This window comes from Stegodyphus dumicola, chromosome 9 (assembly GCF_044657685.1).
Source record: "Stegodyphus dumicola isolate Sdum_Otavi_A_Nest chromosome 9, ASM4465768v1".
NCBI lineage: Eukaryota > Metazoa > Arthropoda > Arachnida > Araneae > Eresidae > Stegodyphus > Stegodyphus dumicola.
Genome location: NC_140776.1, coordinates 132,708,969 through 132,733,555, shown reverse-complemented (window position 1 = coordinate 132,733,555; position 24,587 = coordinate 132,708,969). Strand labels below are relative to the sequence as shown.

The following is a 24,587-nucleotide window of genomic DNA, read 5'->3' as shown; positions in this document are numbered from 1 at the left end:
TCCAAATTTCAAATTTGGGTTTCCACATGCCCATATTCGCAGTAAGATTACGTCATTTAAAATTCGATGGCTCTATGGACCGTTATTTTATCACAATGCGAGAAATATATATACATTTATGCAGATTTTTCATTATTTAATTTCTTCAAATAAAATGCAGGACTCTAAAGCAGCATTTTCTTTAGCATACAAAGACCAAAAGTCGTTACATATGGTCTATGTTTCTAATTAAGTGAATGTCATTACGTTAATCATTGACACATGAATTTTGCTTTAATACAGTGTTCATTGACTTGTAATGTATTTTAAATTTAGAAAAGTATATTGTTCCATGCCAGCACTGTCCTCAGGTACAGAGCCGGAATGGACGTTTCCTCAGGCTACATAATGGGCTCCGTCATTGTGTAGCCTATGGGAAAACAAGATTTTTATAATCTCCGAAATCAACCAAACCTTCCTTTACAGGTTTTGCTTACTAAATGTTTATATGAAAGAAGTTCGCATACTGGTCAATCCTTATTTTGAAGAATACACTTTCTTCGACACATTCTAAAAGGCTCGAAGACTTAAAAATTGATCAAAGATAAATAACGACAGACTCTGAAGAAACTTGCTGGTAATTTCAAGAAAAACATTACGCATTTGCCCATGTTCTAGAGAAGCATTGTCATATTAATTACATTAATATAAATATTAAAAATAATCCATATATATGAAATATAACTGAGCATTAACAATGGAACTTAGACAATATTATAAGGAATTGTGGCCTTCTTCATTGCTTGCATCAGTGGTGCAGTTGCCAGCACGTCCCGCTAGAATCGGGATAGTCGGAGATAGGATCCTGGCTAAGGTGTTCTGATTTTGAAATTTAAGAACGTCTATTAAGCTTTTAAATAGAAGAAAATGCAAAATTAGTGATGATCTCGGCGGGATCCGGATCCTTGGATTGCTTGCCAGACGTGCTGCCAATTAAACCACGGATGCATTCAGTCAGGTATGCGAAAATTTCTCGCATGTTAGCAAGTGAACCAAATCATCTGAAATTTAATAATTTCGCGAAATCTCAGAAAATCCTAAAAATATCCATTGAAATTCAAATAATGATAGAATTATCACCCTATGTATAGTTAACTAATTAACAAAATTAATAAAAGTAGTGTGACCAGCACCTTTCTCATTATATGATTTAAAGCTGTTCCATACTAAAATAAAACTATCATACATCACTGCTTTTTACAGGAAAACATTCGTTATATGTTGGTCACATTCCGTATTTCAAGTTTCTTTAGTTAGAGCGTGTACTTCATTTAGTTCGTCTAAACGAGACGGATTATAAGTTCTAATGTAACGGGTCAAGTTTGGGCCAGCAGTCATAATATTAACAAGGGCACTGGGGAAGCAGGTTGCCCTCTAAGGTGGCAGGTAGAATATAGGCCGCGGTATTTTGAAAAGTTAAACGAGATGCGCCGTACGAAGAAAAGGAGAATTACGTTTTACAGTTGCGAAACTCAGCAAGGGTTAAACGCCGCACCTTTCATTAATATTCTCTCAGCAAATTATAAGAATTAAAACTATGACATTACAGAAACATTCACGATAAAATATATTACGAAAATTATGTATATTGTCTGCGTTCAAATGCACTCGATTAAATATAAATAGCCTATCTAAATATAGAAATCTAAACTATTTTAACACTAAATTGTGGAAATCGGATGTAGCATTACTATACAGCAAATCACAAAAATTTGGAAAATAGTTAAATGGATTATATATTCTTTTTCCTGTAATAATAAAAGGTTTTAAAAGCAAATACACCAGGAAGCTGATATTGTATTGTTTGCAGAATTTCAGCTATATATCTTTAATGAAACTGTTTGCTTGCAACATTTCAAGTGTGCATATTTTATGATTTTAAGATAAATGAACTTTGTTAAACATCCTTCCTTTAGCAATTTACTTTTTACTAACTGAATACGGAGCTTTAAATTTATTATTTGAAATAAATGATTACTTACATTTTATTTTTGAAGTGGTGTATTTAATTATGGTAAAGCACACTAGGGCTATCTGAATAAAAGGTGGGATGCCTTCGTGGAGGACTTTCTATGGAAAGCTGCCTCGTATACACGTTACACATGGAGAAAACCACGAAAACGCCCATACAGCCAGCCCGTTCGCGGGATTCGAACCTCGAACCGAACTACCAGTGTTCAGCGACCTTACCCCTCGGCCGCTGGTGGGCCAAATTTTATTTTTGAAAAAGGATGGCAAGTATTTTGCGCTTGATTAAACTCTTTTCCGAACATTAATTTTTAACAACAGGAAGCTTAGATACTTCATTGAGAAAATTTTAAGTAAAACCTTTATTATGCAAAATGTTTTGAGTAGTAAAATTTCATTAACTAATAAATTTCTTTTCCTTCAAAAGCCATTTTATGCATAAAAATACTTTATCAGAAGCCTTTCGTACCTAAGAGTCATTAGCAGAAAAATAATTTTACTGCCAATAACTATTCTAATTAAATTTTCTCAAAATAATCATTAACAATAAAATTGTTTTCACAATCAAATATATTAGTAGTAGAATTCAGATTCTATATTTTTTGTGAGGCAAAAGCTATACTGTATTAATATTTTAGACAACATTTCTTTGTGATATTTGGCATTTGACAGTTATAATATCTTTTAAAATTACCAGTGACTACAAGAACATTAAGTTGAGTGCTTGAATGAGACAGACAGAAAGGTCTCGCTCGAAGATTTTTTGCATTCTCTGAAGATTTTAAAGTTTTCTTTGATTTTTTACGCTAACGTTTAAGGTAAAGGAGGCAGAAAATTGCCTTCTCGTAATTTTGCATTTTTGCATGCTGTGTGAATAAGTCTAATACGCTGGTTTCAAGATAAAAGATATAATTTTTTTTTTTGACATGTAAACAAAGTTAAGCTTGTTTTCAATATGAATGACTTCCGCTGATCCAAGTCCAGTTTCAATTAATCAGAGATTTTACACTTTATTTCCGTGACCAAAATTGGAACTGAAAATGGTTTTACACATAGTATTTAACAAATTCTCGTGATTTAACATTCTGGTGATTTTTATAAAAAAAATAAGATAATTTTAGGAACTTTCAGGATATTGTTTTTAAATTTTCTAGATTATACCTGCAAGCTTTTGGAAAGACTAAATTATTATTCTATTTGACAAATATGCATGCATGCATTATTATTCAAATTATTTTTTTATTATTTCAAATTTAATTGAATTTTATATTATTTTTTTATTTAATTTGAAAATTATAGTTTTGCAGCTAAAATTTTAAATAGTTTTATAACTTTCCTAAGTTCTATTGATTTTTTGTATATTTTTTTTCATTTTTCTTCTATTATATTGTCAAGAAGTCTTAGGTGAATGAAACATGTTGACTATAATTTCAGTCAGTTTGATACCCATAATATTATCAGAAATTCTGTGAAAAATTTCAATTTCAAGCATATTGATTTGGAATAATGTAGTTTGATTTAAAAATTTGGAAAAAAATGGTGTATACTTTAAAACGAAAGTACATAATATGAAGAAAGCAGACCTCATAATTCAAACATTTTGTTAAAAGATATGTTCTAGCGATGCATTATATGATAAATAATAATAAATAATCTTATCTTTTTGGCAGTGTAATAATTAAAAAGATGAAAAATCTGAATTTATTGCTAAACATTTATTCATACAGTTTACACACATGTAAATACAAAAATGATATGTACAATTAAATGAAATGATATGATAATTATTTTTGACAATGAAACATCACAAATAAGGATATATGAAATACTGCTGTTCTACAGCTACATATACTTGCTAATAATATTTTTCATAATAAAATCCTAAAATTTTTCTCACATGACAAATATTTCAGAAAGTAATAAAATAATATTATACATGATATTAAATTTTTCATACGTAAAAATTACCGAATGATACTCCATAGACTGAGATTTGAAATTTAATTTCGAGCAAAAAGAAAATGTTTAACTTTAGTTGTAAAAATCAAGCAAGCTCATTTTGTGTAGAGAATCGTTTCATACATTTAAGGAAGGTTTTAGAATAAGCAATAACTGTTTATCGCTATTAGCTTACGTCGAACAATAAAAGCTTGTAAAAAGTGTGTATTATAAATTAATTCTTACACATAATTATTAAGAACATTTGCGGAATTGTAAGATCTTTCTTAGTACAAAGCTTGTTAAATTTTATATAAATATTCTTTTATGTAATTTAAATTAAGTTATGCATAAAGATTTCAAAACAAAATTTTAATAAGAAATGAATAATATTGATACTTTTCTTTAAACAGTTAACAGTTTCTTTAAACAGCTATCTCAGATTAAACTGTTGGAAATGATGTGGAAGTTTTGAGAATTCTGAGAAATCTACTAAGAGAAAAAAATGATGTGATAAGTTTACTTTAGTACAAATTATCATTATGATAAACTTTAAAAGAATCATTTCACACATTGAGTTAAAAAAGCTATCTTATATAAATTACAAATAAAGTACTATAATCGTTTAAGTACTTTGAAAAAGAATGAGCAATGTTATTCACCTAAACATGTAACGAAGGCAAGTGATATGCGATGGTTTTGAATGTGAGTTTTAGAACTGCGTAGGAAACAAAGTCTGAACTTTTTTATAAAAGTTCAAATGTTGCGAAAGTACTGGCAAAATAACTGACGATGTATAGATTGAATTATAAAGTTAAAACACGAATTTTCTGTGCTTATATTTGTAAATTAATGTACATTTGATTAATAAAAATGAGGTGAAGTTCATAAAAATTATCAAAGAATCTCAATATAAAAGCATTGTTTTAAAGTTTTAATCTTATAGAAAGGTAAACAGGCTAAAAACGGGCAGTAATACGCAGAAGAAAAAGGCATTTGTCATTAAAATACAGGCCTTAAAAAACGTAAATAAAACATTTGTAATTATTCATTTAATAAATCTCTTTACCTGTCTTTCATTGCTTCATTAGTTCTTTCCAATAATCTTTATGCCATCAAGAGAAGCTAAGAAAACAATTTACTAAAATAAAAATGTATTGCTGCAAAAATATAGTATGAAAATTTTTAAATACCAATTTTCTTAAAAATCCATATATATTTTATATACATTAGTTCTCCTTTCTACGTTTTTGCAGTTCTCGTAAAATCACATTTTATGTATTTGTTTATGAGTAAGTGACTTCTTTTAAAACTTTTGGATGTGCTCTTCATTAAATCAATCCAATTAATTTGAAGAAAACTACGTGTTTGTAGTCAATGAAGGTGCTCTTCATTAATTAACAATTATTACAAACCTAACACTTTTCTGAATGTACTTGTAGCCCAGGTAAAGTATAGTCACCCTTGCTTGAATATGATGACAACGTGGCTATGTAACTTTTCAATGATTTCGAAGTCAAATTTTTTGAGTCACTGAACTTGCATTCACTATTTTTATTCTTCTCCACAGCTTTTTCATTTTGACTCTCACTATTACTGGTTTTCTTCCATATGAAAGATTCGATATACATGTAAGGTACTTGGAAAAATATGTAACAGACGTAGGCTAAGAGAAATGATGTCATAAGGTAGCCGAAATAGTTGATAACCTGGAAAAAATATGAAGATACTATTATATTATTATGATTTTTAGATATCTCCCCAATTCAAAAATAAATAAGAAAAAGATAAAAATTGAAATCAAAATTCCATATTACATTAAATAAGAAATATTTTAGATTAAGAAAATGTAATTAACGATTTTTAATGTTGTTTCAAAATTAATTCTGCTGTTTGATACAAAAATAATTTTAAACTTAATCTGCATTAATGCCTGAATGAGCTAAATCCATATAAAGAGAAATATGTTTCTTTGCCAAAACAGTCATTTGTTACTTCTGAAATGTAACGTTAAAATTTTTAGAAACAATTAATTCGTGTCTTTCTCCTTGTTACAAAAATACGCAGTCTCTATTGATAGATCCTTCATGCCCGATAGAACTGAAGTAAGAAAGAAATCATGTAATGGCAATCTAATAAGCCACTATATGTTTTAAAATTTGTTAAAAAGAAATCCTTTTCCCTCAACTAACTATAAATATTCCTAATAAATTAATAAATATAGCTACAAAAATATATGAATGGAGAAAAAAAATTAAAAGCAAATCATATTTCCTAGAATTAAATGCATTATGTGATGTTGAAATATATGTATTTCGCGCTATGTGCATATAATAAAAATGAAATTTTATTCATAATACCTTGAAACACAGCAACGGGTAACTGGAGCAGTCGAACGGAAAGTATAATAACTTGTATCAGATGATTGACATGGTGCTTAACGCGTTAAAATAAAAATATGCAGATTTATTTAAAAGCTATGATAATCAAGTTTGTGTATAGTGAAGAAATAGTTTTTTTAATACAAACTCAAATGTAATAAATATTATTCGCAAATTGGATATTAATCTTCTTATTGTTGAAATTAAATTTTGATCAAACTGAATCTTGATCTAATCGCTGAAAATGTATACTGTCAGTAAAAAAAAAAAAAAAATTATTCTATTTCAAATCAACTAAATTATGAACTTACATTTTCTTCATGACTCAAGTACACTCTTTCACGAAGTACTCCGATATGATAATAGATGACAATAAGATGAAGTAAATAAGCCAAAAAGCTCAATTTATAAAATGGAATGAAAGCTCTCCAAGATAAAATATCTGGCAAGAACCCTACAAAAAATATTAAAGGATATATAAATGGTATCTTTTTTAAAGATGGACATGAATGCTAATTTAAAACATTAATCAAAAATAAACTTTTTCATATGAAACCACAGATCATTTATAAATTAATGTTTTAAAAATATTTGTTTCTAAGATAACTGATTTTAAATATAGGCATATAACCATTTAACAGATTACATATGGTAAGGTTAACTCGAACTTAATTTAAAACTAACTTTAAAATAAGGAAATGATGAAAATTACATGATTGCATTCATTCATTGATCAATTATATAATAACGTAATTAATTCATAATGTAATAATATTTTTAATTTAATAATATAAATTAAATTTTTTTGACAATAATATAATGTTTTTATAATTTTTAATCACCATACGCTTGTAGCTCTATTATCATAATATCCTTACACAGTATACATAATAATTTTGGCAATTGTATGGCCATAGAATCTAGATTCTGGATTTTAAAATCTTGAGATCTGAATATAAATGTATTCTTAACAGATTATTTCCAAGCAAAGTCTCATAATGTGATGCGTTAGTTTGGGAATAAGCATACGAGACACTTGAAATGTATAACTAGAGAGCAGATGTTAAACGTGCCACCATTCCAGAGTGTTATTACTAAAACATAGTCTTATCATTAAATATCATTAAAATAAAAATACTTCCTTCACTCATCCCAGATACCGAGCAATCCAGAAAAACTAAAGACAAAACTTGCTCACTTACCTGGGTAGTGTGATGTTGAATCTGTAATAAAAACTCTAATATGTTGATTTATCTAATTATATTCTCTCTATACTACAAAATATATACATTTTTTTAACAATTGTTGGGAAATTTTTCTGGCCCCGAAAGTTATTACACTAAATCAGTTCACGTCACGAGGTCCAAAAGGGGAAAAACCCTTTTTTTCTTCCTACTTCAATGACAGCCAACGCCATCTGTGTCTCGTACATCAAAATGAAGAGATTTGTTTTTAATATTTGTTAGATACAGCTAATCAGTTTCACAAATGCGCAGAGTGCCAAATACCGATTATATACAAAATGCGATCTGCCACACGGTGCAAAAACTCTCCTTCAAATCTGTAGGCTAAGAAGATCCATCTGTACCATCACCTTTTGAAGTGTATTTAAAATTAATAGGTATTAGAGTTCATTGCATTGGCATTATTAATGTTGCATTTTGGTGCACATACACTATTTACACCAAATCTGTATTATCTTACTGAAGTACCGGGTGATCAAAAAGTCAGTATAAATTTGAAAACTTAATAAATCACGGAATAATGTAGATAGAGAGGTAAAAATTGACACACATACTTAGAATAACATGGGGTTTTATTAGAAAAGCAATAATTAGAAAAGCAATAATGTGATCAGAAAAGCAATAATTAGCATAACAAATTAAGACAAAGCAAAGGTGATGTTCTTTACAGGAAATGCTTAATATGTTCACCATCATTCCTCAACAATAGCTGTAGTCGAGGAATAATGTTGTGAACAGCACTGTAAAGCATGTCCGGAGTTATGGTGAGGCATTTCCTTCGAATGTTGTCTTTCTGCATCATCCGTAGAGATGTCGGTCGATCACGATACACTTGCGACTTCAGGTAACCCCAAAGCCAATAATCGCACGGACTGAGGTCTGGGGACCTGGGAGGCCAAGTATGACGAAAGTGGCGGCTGAGCACACGATCATCACCAAACGACGCGCGCAAGAGATGTTTCACGCGTCTAGCAATATGAGATGGAGCGCCATCCTGCATAAAAATCGTGCGTTCTAGCAGGTGTTTATCAGCCAGGCTGGAGACAATGCGATTCTGTAACATATCGGCGTACCTTTCACCCGTCACGGCAGCAGTTACAAAACCAGAATCACGCATTTCCTCGAAGAAAAAAATGCCCGATAACAGTAGATGTGGTAAATCCAACCTATACTGTGACTTTCTCGTGGTGCAATGGAGTTTCCACCACAGTTCTAGGATTTTCGGTAGCCCAAATTCTGCAGTTGTGGGCGTTGACAGACCCTCGGAGCGTGAAATGAGATTCATCGGTCCACAACACGTTCCTAAACCAATCGTCATCTTCCGCCATCTTTTGAAACGCCCACACCGTAATCCGATCCGATCCGAACAAGTATGGCTGGAGTAGCGCGCGAAGCGCGCTGTTTCCAGCTCATGAGGAGAGCCAATAGGCACATGATGGTAGGAAGTCTGACGTGGTAGGAGTTAAGAGAATGAGGTGAGGCAGAAGGGGGGCAAGCAAGATGCCGCAAGTCTAGGAATTAGGCCAGACAAGAAGACGCGCCGCAGACGGAGCTGTGCAAGGTAAAGCAATAATGAGTTTTCAAGATAAGATACTGTGAAAGTATACTACATGACAGAACGAGTTTGTAATAATACAAACTCTCAAAGGCATACATTTGCAAATATAGAGTTACAGTGACAAAAATGCAGTTTGGAAGATCAGAAATCATATAGAAGTTTCGATGAAATAATAAGAAAAGTATTCATAAAAGCTATATACAATATGTACAACTATATACAGGAATGTTCTACTTTATGTAGGAAAGTTCAGATCTCTGGCTAGGTGGGCTGCCAGCAGTCGTAACTCTTTACCTTCCGGTAGTGGAATGTACTCAAATACATGTAATTTTGTCATGTGAGGGCATGTAACTGCTTTCTGGAAAAAGCTGGAGTTTAGGCGATGAAGATGCTCTATGACAGTTTCAATTTTCAAATCTTTGTGTAAAGTCCTATTAGATACAAAATAATGCCCATTCGTGAAGGTGCGCAGCAACTTGTTTTGTGTAATTTGTGTGGGAAATCATACCGTCTAATGCTGAATGAGAATTGCCCGTTATGACGTCATCAGTATAGCATCACCCAGCGCAGTAAGAATCATCCCAGACAGCGCTGAGACCTGGTCGAGAGTGGAGGGCAGACGTGAGCAGACGGCTCACACGTCTTCAAGAGTTCGTGAACTTAGATTGAGCTTTTGATGTTATGCCTTTAGGTGTAAAAAAACTGTTGGTGCATCATTATGTTGATCCTGCATACCGTTAACTTCATCTTTATTTACTTTTCTTATTTACTTTTATTTCTTTCTATTAAATAAACCATTTAAATATTCGTGCTCTCATGCTGTGAATTAAGTCAAATTCTACAAAAAAATATGGCGACCAATCGTGCGGCCTCGAATTCCAAAATGTTCGAGTAGTAGAACTGTCCTTTGAACTACTGAGTGAAAGTTATTCGATTTATTGGATTACTCGTATAACGTGTGGATTACCCAATTGACGACGATCATCTGTCGGGTGAGTACAAAACTTTCTTTCCAATATGAAGTTAGTAGAAATTCCAGAATTGGAAGCAGCTTTAAAGAACCGTAAAAGTTTTGAAATCAAAAGTTTGCATAAGCTTATTTTTGATACTGATGGAGACCGAAATAACCGGAAAAGATTACGTGAATTTTCTGGCTTTATATTTAAACCAGATTCTGAAGAATTTAATAAGAAAATAGATACAGTGCAGAATAGTTTTACTTTGAATGAGTTAATTAAATGAATTAATTATTTGAATGAGTTAATTAAATTTGAATGAGTTTGCAATGTGTTGTGCATAAATTCAGAAGGTTCAAAAACGGAAGTCGTAACCCGAATTGTCTCTTTACTATGTGATTTATCTGTACTATTTGAAAATATTTTGCATGAAGAGAATAGTGATATTGAAGATGAAACTATTAATAAAATTTCTGAAGTAATGCTTGATGATAATCAAAGAGACAATCCTGGTTTTACTGAGTCTGAAGTAAATAACAGTATGCAGCTTCCAATTCAAGATCATTTTAAACCTCATCTTAGTTTTTCGGATATTGAAAGTATTGTTATACCTTTTTCTGGTAATGCATATGAAAATGTTGATAAATGGATTGGTGAATTTGAAGACGTTATAAACTCTTTGAAATTAAATGATCTGCATAAATTAGTTTTTGCTAAAAGATCATTAAAAGGTAAAGCGAAACTATTTATTCAGAGTGAACCTAAAGTTAATGATTGGTGTAAGTTAAAAAAGCTTTTGAAATCTGAATATGGTAAAGCTTTTAATTCTGCTGAATTGCATGAAATGTTATGTAAACGTAAATTAATGCCTAATGAATCCTTAGATGAGTATTTTTTGAAAATGAAAGAAATGTGTTCGCGAGGTAACATTGAAGATGCTTCGTTAATTAAATATGTTATTGATGGTATTCCCCATTCTGTAGTGAGGAAAACTATACTATATGGTTGCGAAACAATATCTGAATTTAAACAAAGGCTTAAAATTTATGATAGAATGAGATCGGACAATGATAAGTTTAAAAATCCGAAACCGAAAGTAAACTGAAGTTAAAGATAGAAGTAAGCTTTCGTCATCAAACCGAAATCAATCTAACGTTAATAAGGTCAAATGTTTAATTGCCAGGAATTTGGGCATTATTCAAAACATTGTGTAAACAAATCAAAGGGTGTAAAATGTATAAAATGTAAAAAGTATGGGCATTATTCAACTGACTGTCCAGATCAGACCCCCGAGAAACAAGCAGCTTTATTACAACGAATTTCCGACAAGGATAGAATTATGAAGACTGTAGAAATAAATAATCATTTAGTTAATAGTTTAGTTGACACTGGTTCAGATGTAACGATATGCAGCGTAGAGTTACAAAAGCAGATTGGTTCTCCTAATTTAAATTTTAGCGATATCATATTAAACGGAATTGAATCAAAGCAAACATACCCCATTGGCTTTTTCATTTCTGATATTTCAATTGATAGTTTTTCACTGCGTACTAAAATTTATGTTGTTAAGTCATTATGTAATCAAATTGTATTAGGTTTAGATGTATTGAATCAGTTTAACTTCTCTTTTACCGAGAATGGCCTTCAAATAATTTCTCATCGGAATAAAAGTAATGTAAACTTGATAACTGCTGAGTCATATCGAAATTCTAACGTTCATTGCGTTATGGGAAATTTGAATATTGCTGTCTCATTGAAGAATGTTTATGATCCTTCGCGATCGTCTGGCGTCTCTGTTAATGTAAACAAAAGTCCCGAAAGCGGAAGGGGATTACCTTTCACATCTGGTGAATGCTATTTCTGTCAACGAGATTGATTTATCGCATATTTCAAATGCAGAACATAAAGAAAGACTGTGTAATTTAATTAATTCGTACCAGCCTCGGAAAAATAGACAATCTGACTTCAAGATGCAAATAAATTTATGCGATGATATTCCTGTCTGTCAAAATAGAAGCTACATGTCTTTCGCGGAACAAAAAATTGTTGACGATCAAATTAAGGAATGGTTGAAAGAGGGAATAATAAAGCCTAGCAATTCTAATTATTCGGCGCCTATTGTTTTGTGTAACAAGCGTAATAATTCGAAACGTTTATGTATAGATTATCGGAAATTGAATAAGAAGATTATTAAAGACAAATTTCCACTGCCTTTAATTCCGGAAGTACTTGATCGCTTAGAACAGTCAAAAGTCTTCACGACACTAGATTTGAAAAATGGCTTTTTCCATGTAGACATAGACGAAAATTGCACCAAATATACCGCTTTTGTAACACATAATGGTATCTACGAATTTCTTAAAGCTCCTTTTGGTTTATGTATTAGTCCAAATGTTTTTCAAAGGTATATTTATTCAGTATTTCGTTACTTGCTAAATGAAGGTGTACTAATTATTTATATGGATGATATAGTCATACCGGCTAATGATGAAGTTGAATGTTTAGACAAATTAGAAAGAGTACTCAAAACTGCTTCGGAGTATGGGTTACAAATAAGTTTCAAAAAGTGCCAATTCTTAAAACGTAAAATTGAATTTTTGGGACATGTAACTGAAAACGGAACTATTCGACCATCGCCTTCCAAAACTGTTGCTGTTCGAAACTTTCCACAACCGCGTAACTGTAAACAACTACAAAGCTTTTTAGGACTAACGGGATATTTTCGTAAATTCATTCCTCAGTATGCTAAAATAGCTAAACCTCTTAGTGACTTACTTAGAAAAGGTATTGGTTTTAAGTTCGATTCCGAACAACAGGAAGCTTTTTGCAGATTGAAAGAAATTCTCTCTCAAGCACCTGTTCTACGCATATTTAGGCAAGGATATCCATTAGAACTTCATACTGATGCTAGTAGTCAAGGCTTTGGTGCGGTATTACTCCAATTGTCTGATGATGGTAATTATCGCCCAATCCAGTATATGAGTAAGAAGACTTCACTGCAGCAAGAGAAACTCTGTAGTTACGAATTAGAAGCCCTTGCAGTAATAGAAGCTCTGAAGAAATTTCGAAACTATTTGTTAGGGACTAAATTCAAAATTGTAACTGATTGTAGTGCGTTTCAGAAAACTTTAGATAAGAAAGATTTAACTCCTAAAATTGCAAGATGGGCAATGTTTATTGAAGAATTCGATTACGAAATTGTACATCGTTCAGGAAGCCAAATGAAACATGCTGATGCTTTAAGTAGAAATGCTTTAATTTTAACATCATACACATCCGATGTAACTGAGAAGATTCGGTTAGTACAACAACAGAATGAAGACGAACATGTGAAGTTAATCAAGAATTTAGTTGAGAAAGGAGAAGAAAATGGATTCTTCGTGAGAAATGATATTTTGTACAAATTTGAAAATGGTAAAGATCTTCTAGTAGTGCCAGAATCCCTACAGAATGAAATCATACAGAAGGTACATACAAAAGGTCACTTTGCTGTAGGTAAAACTGTGAATGCTGTAGAGCAAGAATTCTATATTCCCAGACTGAAATGCAAAGTTGAAAAAGTAATTGCTAACTGTATAGAATGTATACTGTACAACAAGAAGCAAGGAAAAGCAGAAGGATTTCTTCATCCTGTACCGAAAGAAAACGTTCCCTTGAGTACGTATCATATCGACTTTATTGGACCTCTTCCATCGACGAACAAGAGATACCAACACATTCTAACTGTTGTCGACGCTTTTACGAAATTTACTTGGTTCTATCCAGTGAAATCACCAACTACGCAAGAAGTTATTTCAAAATTGAAGCAACAACAGACTGTATTTGGAAATCCAGCCAGAATCATTTCAGATCGAGGTAGTGCCTTTACATCGAAAGAATTTGCAGCGTATTGTACTGAAGAAGGTATAGAACATGTCAAAATTACTACCGGTATTCCAAAAGGTAACGGACAAATTGAGCGAATTCATAGAATTTTGATTCCTGTTTTGTCAAAATTGTCACATGAAGATTCAACGAAATGGTTTAAGTATGTTCCAGATGTTCAGAGAATAATCAACAGTACAACTACGAGAAGTACGAAATATTCACCGTTTGAGCTTCTCATAGGCACGAAAATGAAGAATAAAGAAGATTTGAGAATTAGTGAAATATTGAATGAAGAATATTTAAAGCAATTGATGCAAGAACGTGATGAGATGAGAGAAGATGCTAAAAACAACATTTTGAAGATACAAGAAGAGAATCGAAAACAATTCAACAAGAAACGTAAGAAACCGAAACTATACAAGATTGGAGACTTGGTAGCCATTCAGAGAACTCAATATGGGACTGGTTTGAAACTACGACCTAAATTTCATGGACCGTATAAAATCATAGCTGTTCGATCAAATGACAGATATGAAGTCGAGAAAGTAGGATGCCATGAAGGACCAAATTTGACATCTACTGCGGCTGACCATATGAAGCCATGGTCAAATTGATTTAATGCTTGTATCAGCTCAAAACCTAAGGACCTGATACTTTCTGTTTCTTTCTTTTTTTTTTTTTCTTTTATTATCTTTGCAGGTACATGATAGTGATGTCCATTCAACAGACATCGAGGACGATGCCTCTTCAGGCAGGCCGAAGCTGTGGGAAATAATACCGTCCAATGCTGAATGAGAATTGCCCGTTATGACGTCATCAGTATAGCATCACCCAGCGCAGTAAGAATCATCCCAGACAGCGCTGAGACCTGGTCGAGAGTGGAGGGCAGACGTGAGCAGACGGCTCACACGTCTTCAAGAGTTTATAAACTTAGATTGAGCTTTTGATGTTATGCCTTTAGGTGTAAAAAAAATGTTGGTGCATCATTATGTTAATCCTGCATACCGTTAACTTCATCTTTATTTACTTTTCTTATTTATTTTTATTTCTTTCTATTAAATAAACCATTTAAATATTACTTCGTGCTCTCATGCTGTGAATTAAGTCAAATTCTACATTTGTAAATTAGATATGTCCCTGTCTCTAACTGATGCCCACGCAGGGGAAGCATACGTGAAGATTGGCCGTATAACAGAGATGTATAAGTGCCGTTTCTAGTGCCGTTCCTTTTCTTTCAGTTTAGAGTGCTCGTTAATAAGTGGGTTGAGACTCTGAATGACTCCTAGTGTTTTTCCCCTGACATGAGTCAGGTGATCCTTCCAGGAAAATTTATCATTAATAATAACGCCAAGGTAATTCGCCTTGCGTACTCTAGGAACTTCTGTATTAAATAGTTTAAGGTTTTCCGTGATTTCAGTGGCAGAGTTCTGCTTTCGGATAATGAGCAGCTTGGATTTATCTGCGTTAATTGAAATACGCCATTTGGTACACCAAAATTCTATTTGCGGCATGATTTGTTGAAGTTTCCTGACAGCTTGATTAGGACACATAGATTTTACAGCAAGCGCCGTATCATCTGCATAGCAGCCAATGAAGTAATTGTAGTTAAAGCCTGTTTTAGGGAAGTCAGTCACAAAGAAAAGATATAAGATCGGACCTAAAATTGACCCTTGCGTGACGCCGGCCTGAATTCGGTTGACTTCAGAAATCTCATTTCCAATAGAAACATGAAAACTTCTGCCTTTCAGGAATGAGTAGATGAGACACGTTAAAGTTTTGGTGAAGCCAAGGGAACGGAGCTTGAAAATTAGACCCTCGTGCCAGACGCGGTCAAAAGCTTTGGCCACGTCTAGCATGAGTAAAGCCATATTTTGTCTGTTATGTAATGCACTGCCGATGAACTCAGAAAGTCTGACCAATTGTTTCGTGGTGGAAAGCGGTTTTCGGAAACCAAACTTTTCTTTTGGTAGTTTCTCTAAGTATGGATGGATTCTATGATAAATGATGCGTTCAAAAATTTTCCCCAAAACGGGAAGCAAACTGACAGGTCTAAATCCCTCTGGGCGAGTGGTAACCTTGCCGGCTTTAGGTAAGACAATCATTTTGGCTCTTTTCCAGGCAAGCGGAAAGTATCTGATAGTTAAGCAAGCATTTAAAATACTGGCATATCTTGCAATACAATTTTTCGGTAAGTTCTTGATCGCTAGGTTGCTTATTGCATCATAGCCCGGAGCCTTCCTGTGTTTTAGTTTTCGTATGATTTCTTGGATTTTATGTGGAGAGGTCAGTTCCAGATTGTCTTCTAAGTCCTCCTGTGAGGTAAACCAGTCATTAATGCAGTATCTTAGATCATAAGCAAAGTCTATGTCACAAGGACTCTCGTTCGTTTTAAACTGATTTTCAAAATGTTCTGCAAAGGCGTTTGCTTTTTCTTTATTAGTGAGAGCCACACAATTATTGAAGTGAAGTGGTTTGGTCGCTACAGCCTTTCCTTTTAGATTTCTGACAAATGACCAGAAAGCATTGTCTGGTTCATTAAAATTCATGATTTTCTCGTCCCAAAGGTCATTTCTGAGCTGAAGAATTGATTGCTTGATTCATAGTGTAACTGGAAGTACACTCGACGCGTATTCGGGACATCCGTTTGAATCCCGAAGAGAGCATTGCCCATTTTTCACGTCTCCTGCATCGATAATCCCAATGACTCTACAACCTAATATTTGCATTATCAACATGCATTCATCTCTGCTTTCAGAAAACATTGCTTGCGTTGTGCTGAGTTACTCTTTGTATATAAACATAATGCACATTCATTATAGCTATTAGAAACACTAATTTAATTGTACTGAATTACTGTCTACTTTACTCTGACGCAGTTTTCCACAATCCAGAGTGCCGTTTATATTCTACAATTCACAGTGCGAAATGATTCTTAATAATTGCCCTAAATGTTAAGATCCCCAATCTGGTATAAGCAACTGGTATCTTGCAGCAGCTTTTCCTAATTTATGCCAACTATAAGTAGTCCTCGAATCCTACTTTTGTAATCCTCTTAGAGTTTCAAAAATGACAAAAAATAAAATTCATATTAACCACATACACGAACCTACAGCTGAAAGTCTTAGCTATGGAAATTACACATGGCAGTCATCCATCGCTTTTACCAGCAACAGAGGAATTTAAAGCACTATGACTGCGATGTATCTTACCAGCATATATCCAAATATATAATAGTTGTGTAAGATTCGGCAGACTCATCCATCTCATTAATGTGAATACCAACTTATTTAATTTTAGTTAATGTGGTAAAGATTATCCAAAGTCTATTGACCTTGAATTATTAAAAACAAATAAAAATTTTCTTCTATTAACTAAACTACTTAATGCCAATATAAAATTTAAATAATTTAATAACTTAAATAATTTTCCTTTAAAAATACTGCTAAAAATTGTCCACAGTATATTCTAATTTATAAAAGTTGTCCCACTTGAGAAACATTTGAGACACCCTTACTGATAATACTAGCCTATTTCATTACGATTAAATTTTTATTTACAATTTAAACGCATTCCTGCTGATTGGTATCAGATTTATGAGCAAACCATTTTGGACAGACAAGTACTGTGGATGTCTTCAATTCACTAAATAAAATAAATCTAGGTGTTTGCTGTTTCGCAGTTCAGTGACGCACTATTACTTTTATACCCATTTAATTTTTGCAACGTATGAGTTAACAATAAAAAATTCTGCTTTCCTTCTGGACTCTTGTATTTGAATCTAGAATGAGAATTGTTTGAAACCCGTTTAATCTTTATTTTTGCATCATTACAGTTAAAATTGTTAAGAATACTGAAGTTACACTTTAAAACTTTGGAAAAATTAAAAAATAAAAATAACTGTACGACTTTCCATTGATTTAGATATCTCGCACTGCTAAGTTGGTTCCGTCTTTTGAAGCATAGAGTTCCATGCCTTACTTTGATGAGTATTTCATAACAATTTTATTTTGATAAGTCGATATTAACTTTGATAAGATTATTTATCAATTAAGTTAATACTTAATTTTGATAAGTCGACTCTTTAACATACGAGTATATTTGTTAGACATGCTTCTTTTTTCTTATGGTACTCTACCGGGTAATCATTCGGTGAGTGAACAGTGAACCAATTAATATTCCAGGGAACCAAATTCTCATTTGAATTTGGCATACTGTAAACAGGAAAAAAAACCATGGTGTGTAATAAATTGATTTTTAGAAGTGCTGGAATATAGTGCTATATCTTCTAATTTAGGTAACAACTCGTTTAAATATAATAAACGATTCAATATGATTTCATTCTACATTTACAACTTGATGTTTGAAAGACGTTAACCAGTGACCTGTAGCACTGATCTTAATACTAATACTTTCTTAGGACTCGAATCCCGTCACAAAGGCTGGATAAGTGGGTTTTTCATGGTTTACTATGTGTATAGCATGAATATGAACTAGTTTTCTCTTTAAATTTCTCCACGAAAGCGTCTCTTCTAAGGCTTATAGATAGCTTTTACTTGCTTGAGCAGAATAAATTGACTAACCTATCGCGTCTGAAGAGAGCACAGTAATATTTCGTGCTGTCAGCAGATAGATATCCTAAAATTAATTTCTTTTGTAGAATTCTTTTTTTGGTGGTGGTATTTTGATGTAATTATTTAACTAATCAAACCAAAATCAATATCCGGAATCATCAAATTTACACCATGATACCGAAAATTTTAAATGAATAGTAATAAAGAATATGTTGCCATCCCGCTTATGACATTCCATCATGAAATTCACAAGCACTACCATGTGAGCATAACTAATGTAAATTTCCTGGATCATCATCGTTATCTTTTGCGCAAAGTTTCTGAGCAAGCGCGTTTGCTGTCCGCCTGATGATGTCGATGCTCAGGTTCCTGAAATTTGTTATAATAATACCAATGGAACGTACTTGTTATAATAATACCAATGGAACGTACTTGTTATAATAATACCAATGGAACGTACTTAATCAAATAGCATGTTCTACGGATATATTTTCATATAAATCTCAATTCTTTAGGTGAGTAGTGGTGAGATAATCGTTCCTCTACCAGCTTTATTCATCTCAAAACTGAAGCGTTTTGTCTAGGACATAACTGAATGGTACCTACACCAAAAATAGGTGGATATCTACAGAAATAGGCCACAAAACTGCACAAAACTGTTATGATGTAAGAGAAAGTTCAACTCTTTTACTAAGTTTTCTCCTTCTCTGAATTAGATTCCTTTACGTATCCATTTATAAATAAAAAAAAGTATATTTTAGATTTGATTAAACACTTTTACAATTCACAGATTAACTGTTTCCTTTTTTACTATACGGTAAATAATTTCATTTACGAAAACCATAAAACGATTTTCTTAAAAATGAAAGCAGCATCTTTTGATATAACTAGTTATAACGAGACTGCAAATAGAATAGGCTAATCGTGCACCTGCTATAAAGTTACAAAACTAAATCCTTACCAGCGTTATTGGTGTTACAAGCAATGAGAAACCAGGCCAAAAAGATAGCATACACATTTCGATTGAGCATAGCATAGAGAATTGATAAAGAAGAGTCCATTTTCATGTTTCCGTAACGGTACTCATAGAGACCGCACATTACTGCCAGGACTGATGCTAATGATATGCACCACAGCACAACCACTGTTACCTACAGAGGAACAAAATAAACATAACAAAGCATTAAAAATATATGGTCAATTATTATAACTCAAGTTTTTCTGTTATTTAAAGTAACGTCGGATTTTTACTGAATATTCGAAGCGAAACCTTTTGCAAAGCGCAACTTTGTTATTGACTGAACATTCTGCCCTATGACGATCATCTAGAAAATTAATTTTTGTATATTTATAAAACGCTCTACCCACATTGCTGAAATTCTTATCATAAATATTTATCTTCTATTTTATTCTATTATTATTGTTTATTGTTCTCTTAAATCGTCTATAATTATTGTCTATACTGTCTTTTATACAGCCTATATTAATGTCTATATTGTCGTATTCGATTGCTATATATTATTATTGTCTATATTGTCTTATTGTATTATTAGTGCATCTTATTTTGTGAAATTTGTAAGAACATGCTTCGAACTGCTTCGAAACAACTTAATGACTCTACAGTGACTCCCGAACTAAAAAAGGTGGTGGATGGTAATTCTCCACCCCCAGGATTTGGCAACTGGGTTCCCTAATGCCTAGTCGCCCTTTAAAAGGGAGGTATATAAGGTATTTTCCAGCCTTCTTAACAGGCTTTCGTGGAACAGTGGTCAGCACGCTCGACGCATATTCGAGAGTTCTGTGATTCCAGTTGTGGCGGGGGTTTGCTTATTTTTCATCTTTCCTGCTTAAATAACCTAATGTCAGTACATACTATTATTTACCATATCTATTAGTATTTTAATTTAATATTTAGTAAATATTATTGTGACTTTTCTGTAGACATTTATTGAATCTATGATCTTATACCGCAGTAACGAGATCTCCATTTGTACAGCACCAATCTCATACTGTACTTTTGCGTAAGTATAGCTAGCGAAAGTTCTTATATCTGTATTTTAATTAGTTTGTTTATTTGTAGGGAGGATCTCACAAGTGGTCAAATGGCTTAACTATGCTGTCCCAGTTATAAGTACAAATACAGCAGAGACACTAAAGAAAAACACAGTTGATCGATTATTATTGATCAACAATTAAGTCCGAATCTTTCTTGATCGACTTCTTGCCTTGTCAAAGTTAGATAAAATTTGTCTCATGTTAATAGTTGCTTTAATGATAAGTCTTTCCCTATATCTTTTAAATGTGGGCAGGCCTCCACGATGTGTTTGGCACCTCTAGTTTCATTGCAGCTGGTGCAGAGGTCAGAGTTGGCAAATTAAATCTTTTAAAGTACGCAGGAAAACGGCTATAACCCCTTTAAATTTTGATTTAAATCTATGTCACTATACGTTGTTCTTATTTTATTGCTACCAGTTTCATATAGTTTTTTTTTATCCAATATTTCCCACTTTTCTTTCCTTAATTTATAGGTATAATTATTCATAAAGGGCACGACCTTTCTGTTTGAGCCATACACATCAATGATTTCATTGTCATGTTGTGTAATAGCCCGCACCGGAGACATCACTAAACATATCAGATTTACCTACCTGTAGAGGATTTCTGTAAAACATAATAGATCTCCTCTGTGCAGAGTGTATTTTGTTAATATCAAGTCTCTGAAAAGCATAGCGGATAACAATATTTCCATCGTATAATTTTAAATACAATTTACCCGTTCTCAGTAAGAATTTGCCGCAGGAAAATAAATATTGTTCTGAGAGAAAAGGCACACCGTGCCAGTATGAATATTACCTCAGCGGGGCGGTTCTGAAGTATCTGGTTAACATAGAGAGCCAGACTCTTTGGATAGTGTCCAGTTTCATTGTAAGACGCACAAACTTTGTTGCGCAACAAGCCTATACAACTGTGCTGTACATAATTGTTGGAATGGAGACAGCTTCGTATGTGACTCTCACCTCTATTTTAGTATTTTAATTTGTATTTTTAGGTTAAATGGTATAGTGGTTAGTCAAGCCGACTGCGATACCAAAATGCCCGAGGCAAAGGTGGCTCACCTATTAAGTGTCTCCATAATAAAGTGACCACCACTTCTGGCCTTAGTAGTTGCCAAGCGGAAGTCGGCTGAGGACCCGTCATTGGAAAAAAAATACATTCTTAACCGTCTCGCCTACTTTGTACGGAGACTGGATTTATATAAGTGGTATAACCCTTATATAAGTGGTATAAATTTATATAAGTGGGATAAATTGAAATTTTTTTAAAATAACATACCGGTTTTTTTCCCATATTTTGATTCTATGATTCAAATTATGCCAAAGTGACAGTTTTGTGTAGTAGTTTTTAAAAAACTAGCTCTCAAAATTTCAATTGAGGTTCGCAGATAGCAGGTGGCTTCTGCCAAAATTGTACTTAAACACCTTGAAATTGGCCGAGGGTTAAAGTCAGTGGTTGTTTCCGGCAATATGTTAAGGCTAAATTAATTAGCTAAGTGTAGAAAATAATGGACTATTTTAACACAAAATTGTGATACCTTAAAAACAAAATACTCACTGTACTTTATATTATATACTTACCCCTCTAAATTTAAGAGATTCTTTATATTTAGCGACTACATAACCTGTTACTAGTCCAATGCAGAAAGGCCCTACGTGATCAAATGTTTGTATGAAGAGAGAATTCCACATTTTTGGTCCAGATCTAAAATTAAAATACAAAAATATCCTTAAAGTATTTGAAATAAGTATGTGAACTACATTAATTTTACACAAAACATAGGTATGATATTTATATTTCTTTGTCTGTACTACATGACCTATATGTAACTTTCACATGCATTGAAAATGAAATGTTTTGAAACGAAGTATCCATTTCTCATTATGTAAATTTTGGCGTTCTCAAATTCACTTTAAATAATTAAAAAATATTAACAATTTCTTATAAAAAATCATCATTTGATGATTCAGACGAAAAATTGTAGAGGAAAATCTATAAAACTTCACTCTGAGAGATAAGCTTTTATAATTACTTTTTTAAGTTTTATTTATTTCAGCCTCTGACGAATTTGAAAGATTATTTTCAATATGGTCAATATTCTTAAATTTCCGTCGTTTACTGGCAAAAAGCAAAATGCATTTAATTGCCGAATCTTCAGAGGTAAAAGAAGAAGACATATAAACTCCTATAGACATATAAATGGGCAGTTTATATTTATCATGTACTAATAATTTTAGAATAAAATTCTTATAATATAGGGTAATAAAGAACGTAATATAAATGTCATGCATACCAAATAACACTCAGAGGTATTTATTGGAGATCTGAAATGGAAAGCTAAAGTATTATATTATTGACAAAGAGGAAATTAGAGAAGTTAGGTATGTAGGGCATAACTGCTTCAAATATTTAATACCGAAAATATTTAAAAACAAATGCAATTGGAATTACCCTAAGGAAAGTGGCATTCTTCGCCGTACCAATTTGGACAACAAAAATGAAAAATGTTCAGTAATTTACATTGCTAAAGTACTCAAAATTTTCCGTTTTTTGTTCTTGTGACAAATTATTTTTAATCTTGTTTTATGAAATAAAACACAGAATTCATTCAGTAGTTTTCTTCTGTAAAAGTTTTGTTTTGTTTATGTACATAATAATAAAGGCAATAAAGGCAATTTAACCTCTGAAGATTAAGAAGCATATGTTCGCCATCTTATTCATTAGAAAAATAGCATTGTTGAATATATTAAAGATACCAGTACTCTTTCGTTAATTTTTAAATATATTTATTAAATTAAATAAGCATGGATATAGTTATAAATGCAAATTTTATTCCGTCTCAGCTCTTGTATGGTTAATTTATAAAACAATCAATTAATTACTCACATTGCATCTAAAAGGTACAATGATAAAGCTCCTGGCAATTTCTTCACGAAAACTGTAGAACCTACAATAGCCATTCCGCAAACGACCATCATAATAATCATCGCCATTCCTAAATTCGGCCTCCTGTTTAAAAAATAGGTAGCATTAGCATTTTCACGTGACTAGTACAAAGATAACATTTTATTTTAGCTGAACAGTGTTTTCAATTTTTTTTACCCTTGATAATGCGAACTCAATGATAATTCTCAAACTGATGAAGTAATAAAAGTATTAACTTTAAGCTTTAACACTGAGTACATTTTAGTTAGACAACTATTTTTGGAATATTCATAAATCAGATATCTTTCAAACAAAAGTTGCCATTTTATTTCCCTCTGCAAGTGAATTTTTATTGCATTTTTTCTTGCGTAGTTATATTCTTGTATAATATGTTGCACTTTTTAGTGTGTAAATTGTTCTTATAGAAACATCGCGATATTACTGTTTTCAGAATTTTTTTAAATAGTTTTATTCATGAAATATTTCAAGCTGTTAAAATAATTAAAATAAACTTAAATGCAGGTTGGCTAACGTATACGATTCTGTAAATCTGTTTCTGCGTCTAAGTACAATTAAATAATACTGAGACCTGTTCTTTTACCATTTTAATCTAGAAGGTGAATTTTCTGACACCAGTTGCATATTCTTTTAATTGTATTAATATTTTGACCTTTTGATAAACATAACTTGTATGTAACTTATTCTATTGTCTTTGAACTTAATAAGGCAAGTTACCAATAAAATAGCTTTCAATCTTAATGGCCACTATAATAGGGAAGTAGGGTAATTTGATAATGTTGGACTTGTGAAACAACTTCCAGCATTCTGGATCCAATTTATTGACATCCGAGAACATCACTGCATTATCCAATAATATATCCAAGATATACTGATAATATATCCAAGATATACTGATTTAAGAAACATAAGTGTATAAATTAGTTTAAGAGAATATATACCATTGCAGTCACATCTGACTTACGCACATATATGTACTAAACATACACCGATCCCAAACATGATCCTTTAATACTGTTCCTCCAATTTTAGCTCACGAAACAACTGCAGTGCATTGTAGTAGTATG

At 32.4% G+C, this 24,587-nt stretch overlaps 1 protein-coding gene and 1 long non-coding RNA gene across 2 annotated transcripts in view; one reads left to right on the top strand and one right to left on the bottom strand.

The window, feature by feature from the left end:
- The window catches only part of LOC146995490 (uncharacterized), a 378,021-nt gene that overhangs the window by 262,093 nt on the left and 91,341 nt on the right, over window positions 1-24,587 (top strand). The gene's annotated exons all lie outside the window — the stretch shown is intronic.
- LOC118202951 (nose resistant to fluoxetine protein 6-like) overlaps window positions 3,713-24,587 on the bottom strand; it is a 186,466-nt gene continuing 165,591 nt past the window's right edge. The window contains exons 11-15 of the mRNA XM_085824132.1: window positions 23,464-23,586; window positions 22,158-22,281; window positions 19,484-19,673; window positions 6,638-6,780; window positions 3,713-5,654 (exon numbers count right to left, since the gene is read on the bottom strand). Coding sequence (XP_085680258.1) covers window positions 5,361-5,654; window positions 6,638-6,780; window positions 19,484-19,673; window positions 22,158-22,281; window positions 23,464-23,586 — 874 coding nt within the window. The 3' untranslated portion in view covers window positions 3,713-5,360. The remainder of the gene's footprint in view (window positions 5,655-6,637; window positions 6,781-19,483; window positions 19,674-22,157; window positions 22,282-23,463; window positions 23,587-24,587) is intronic.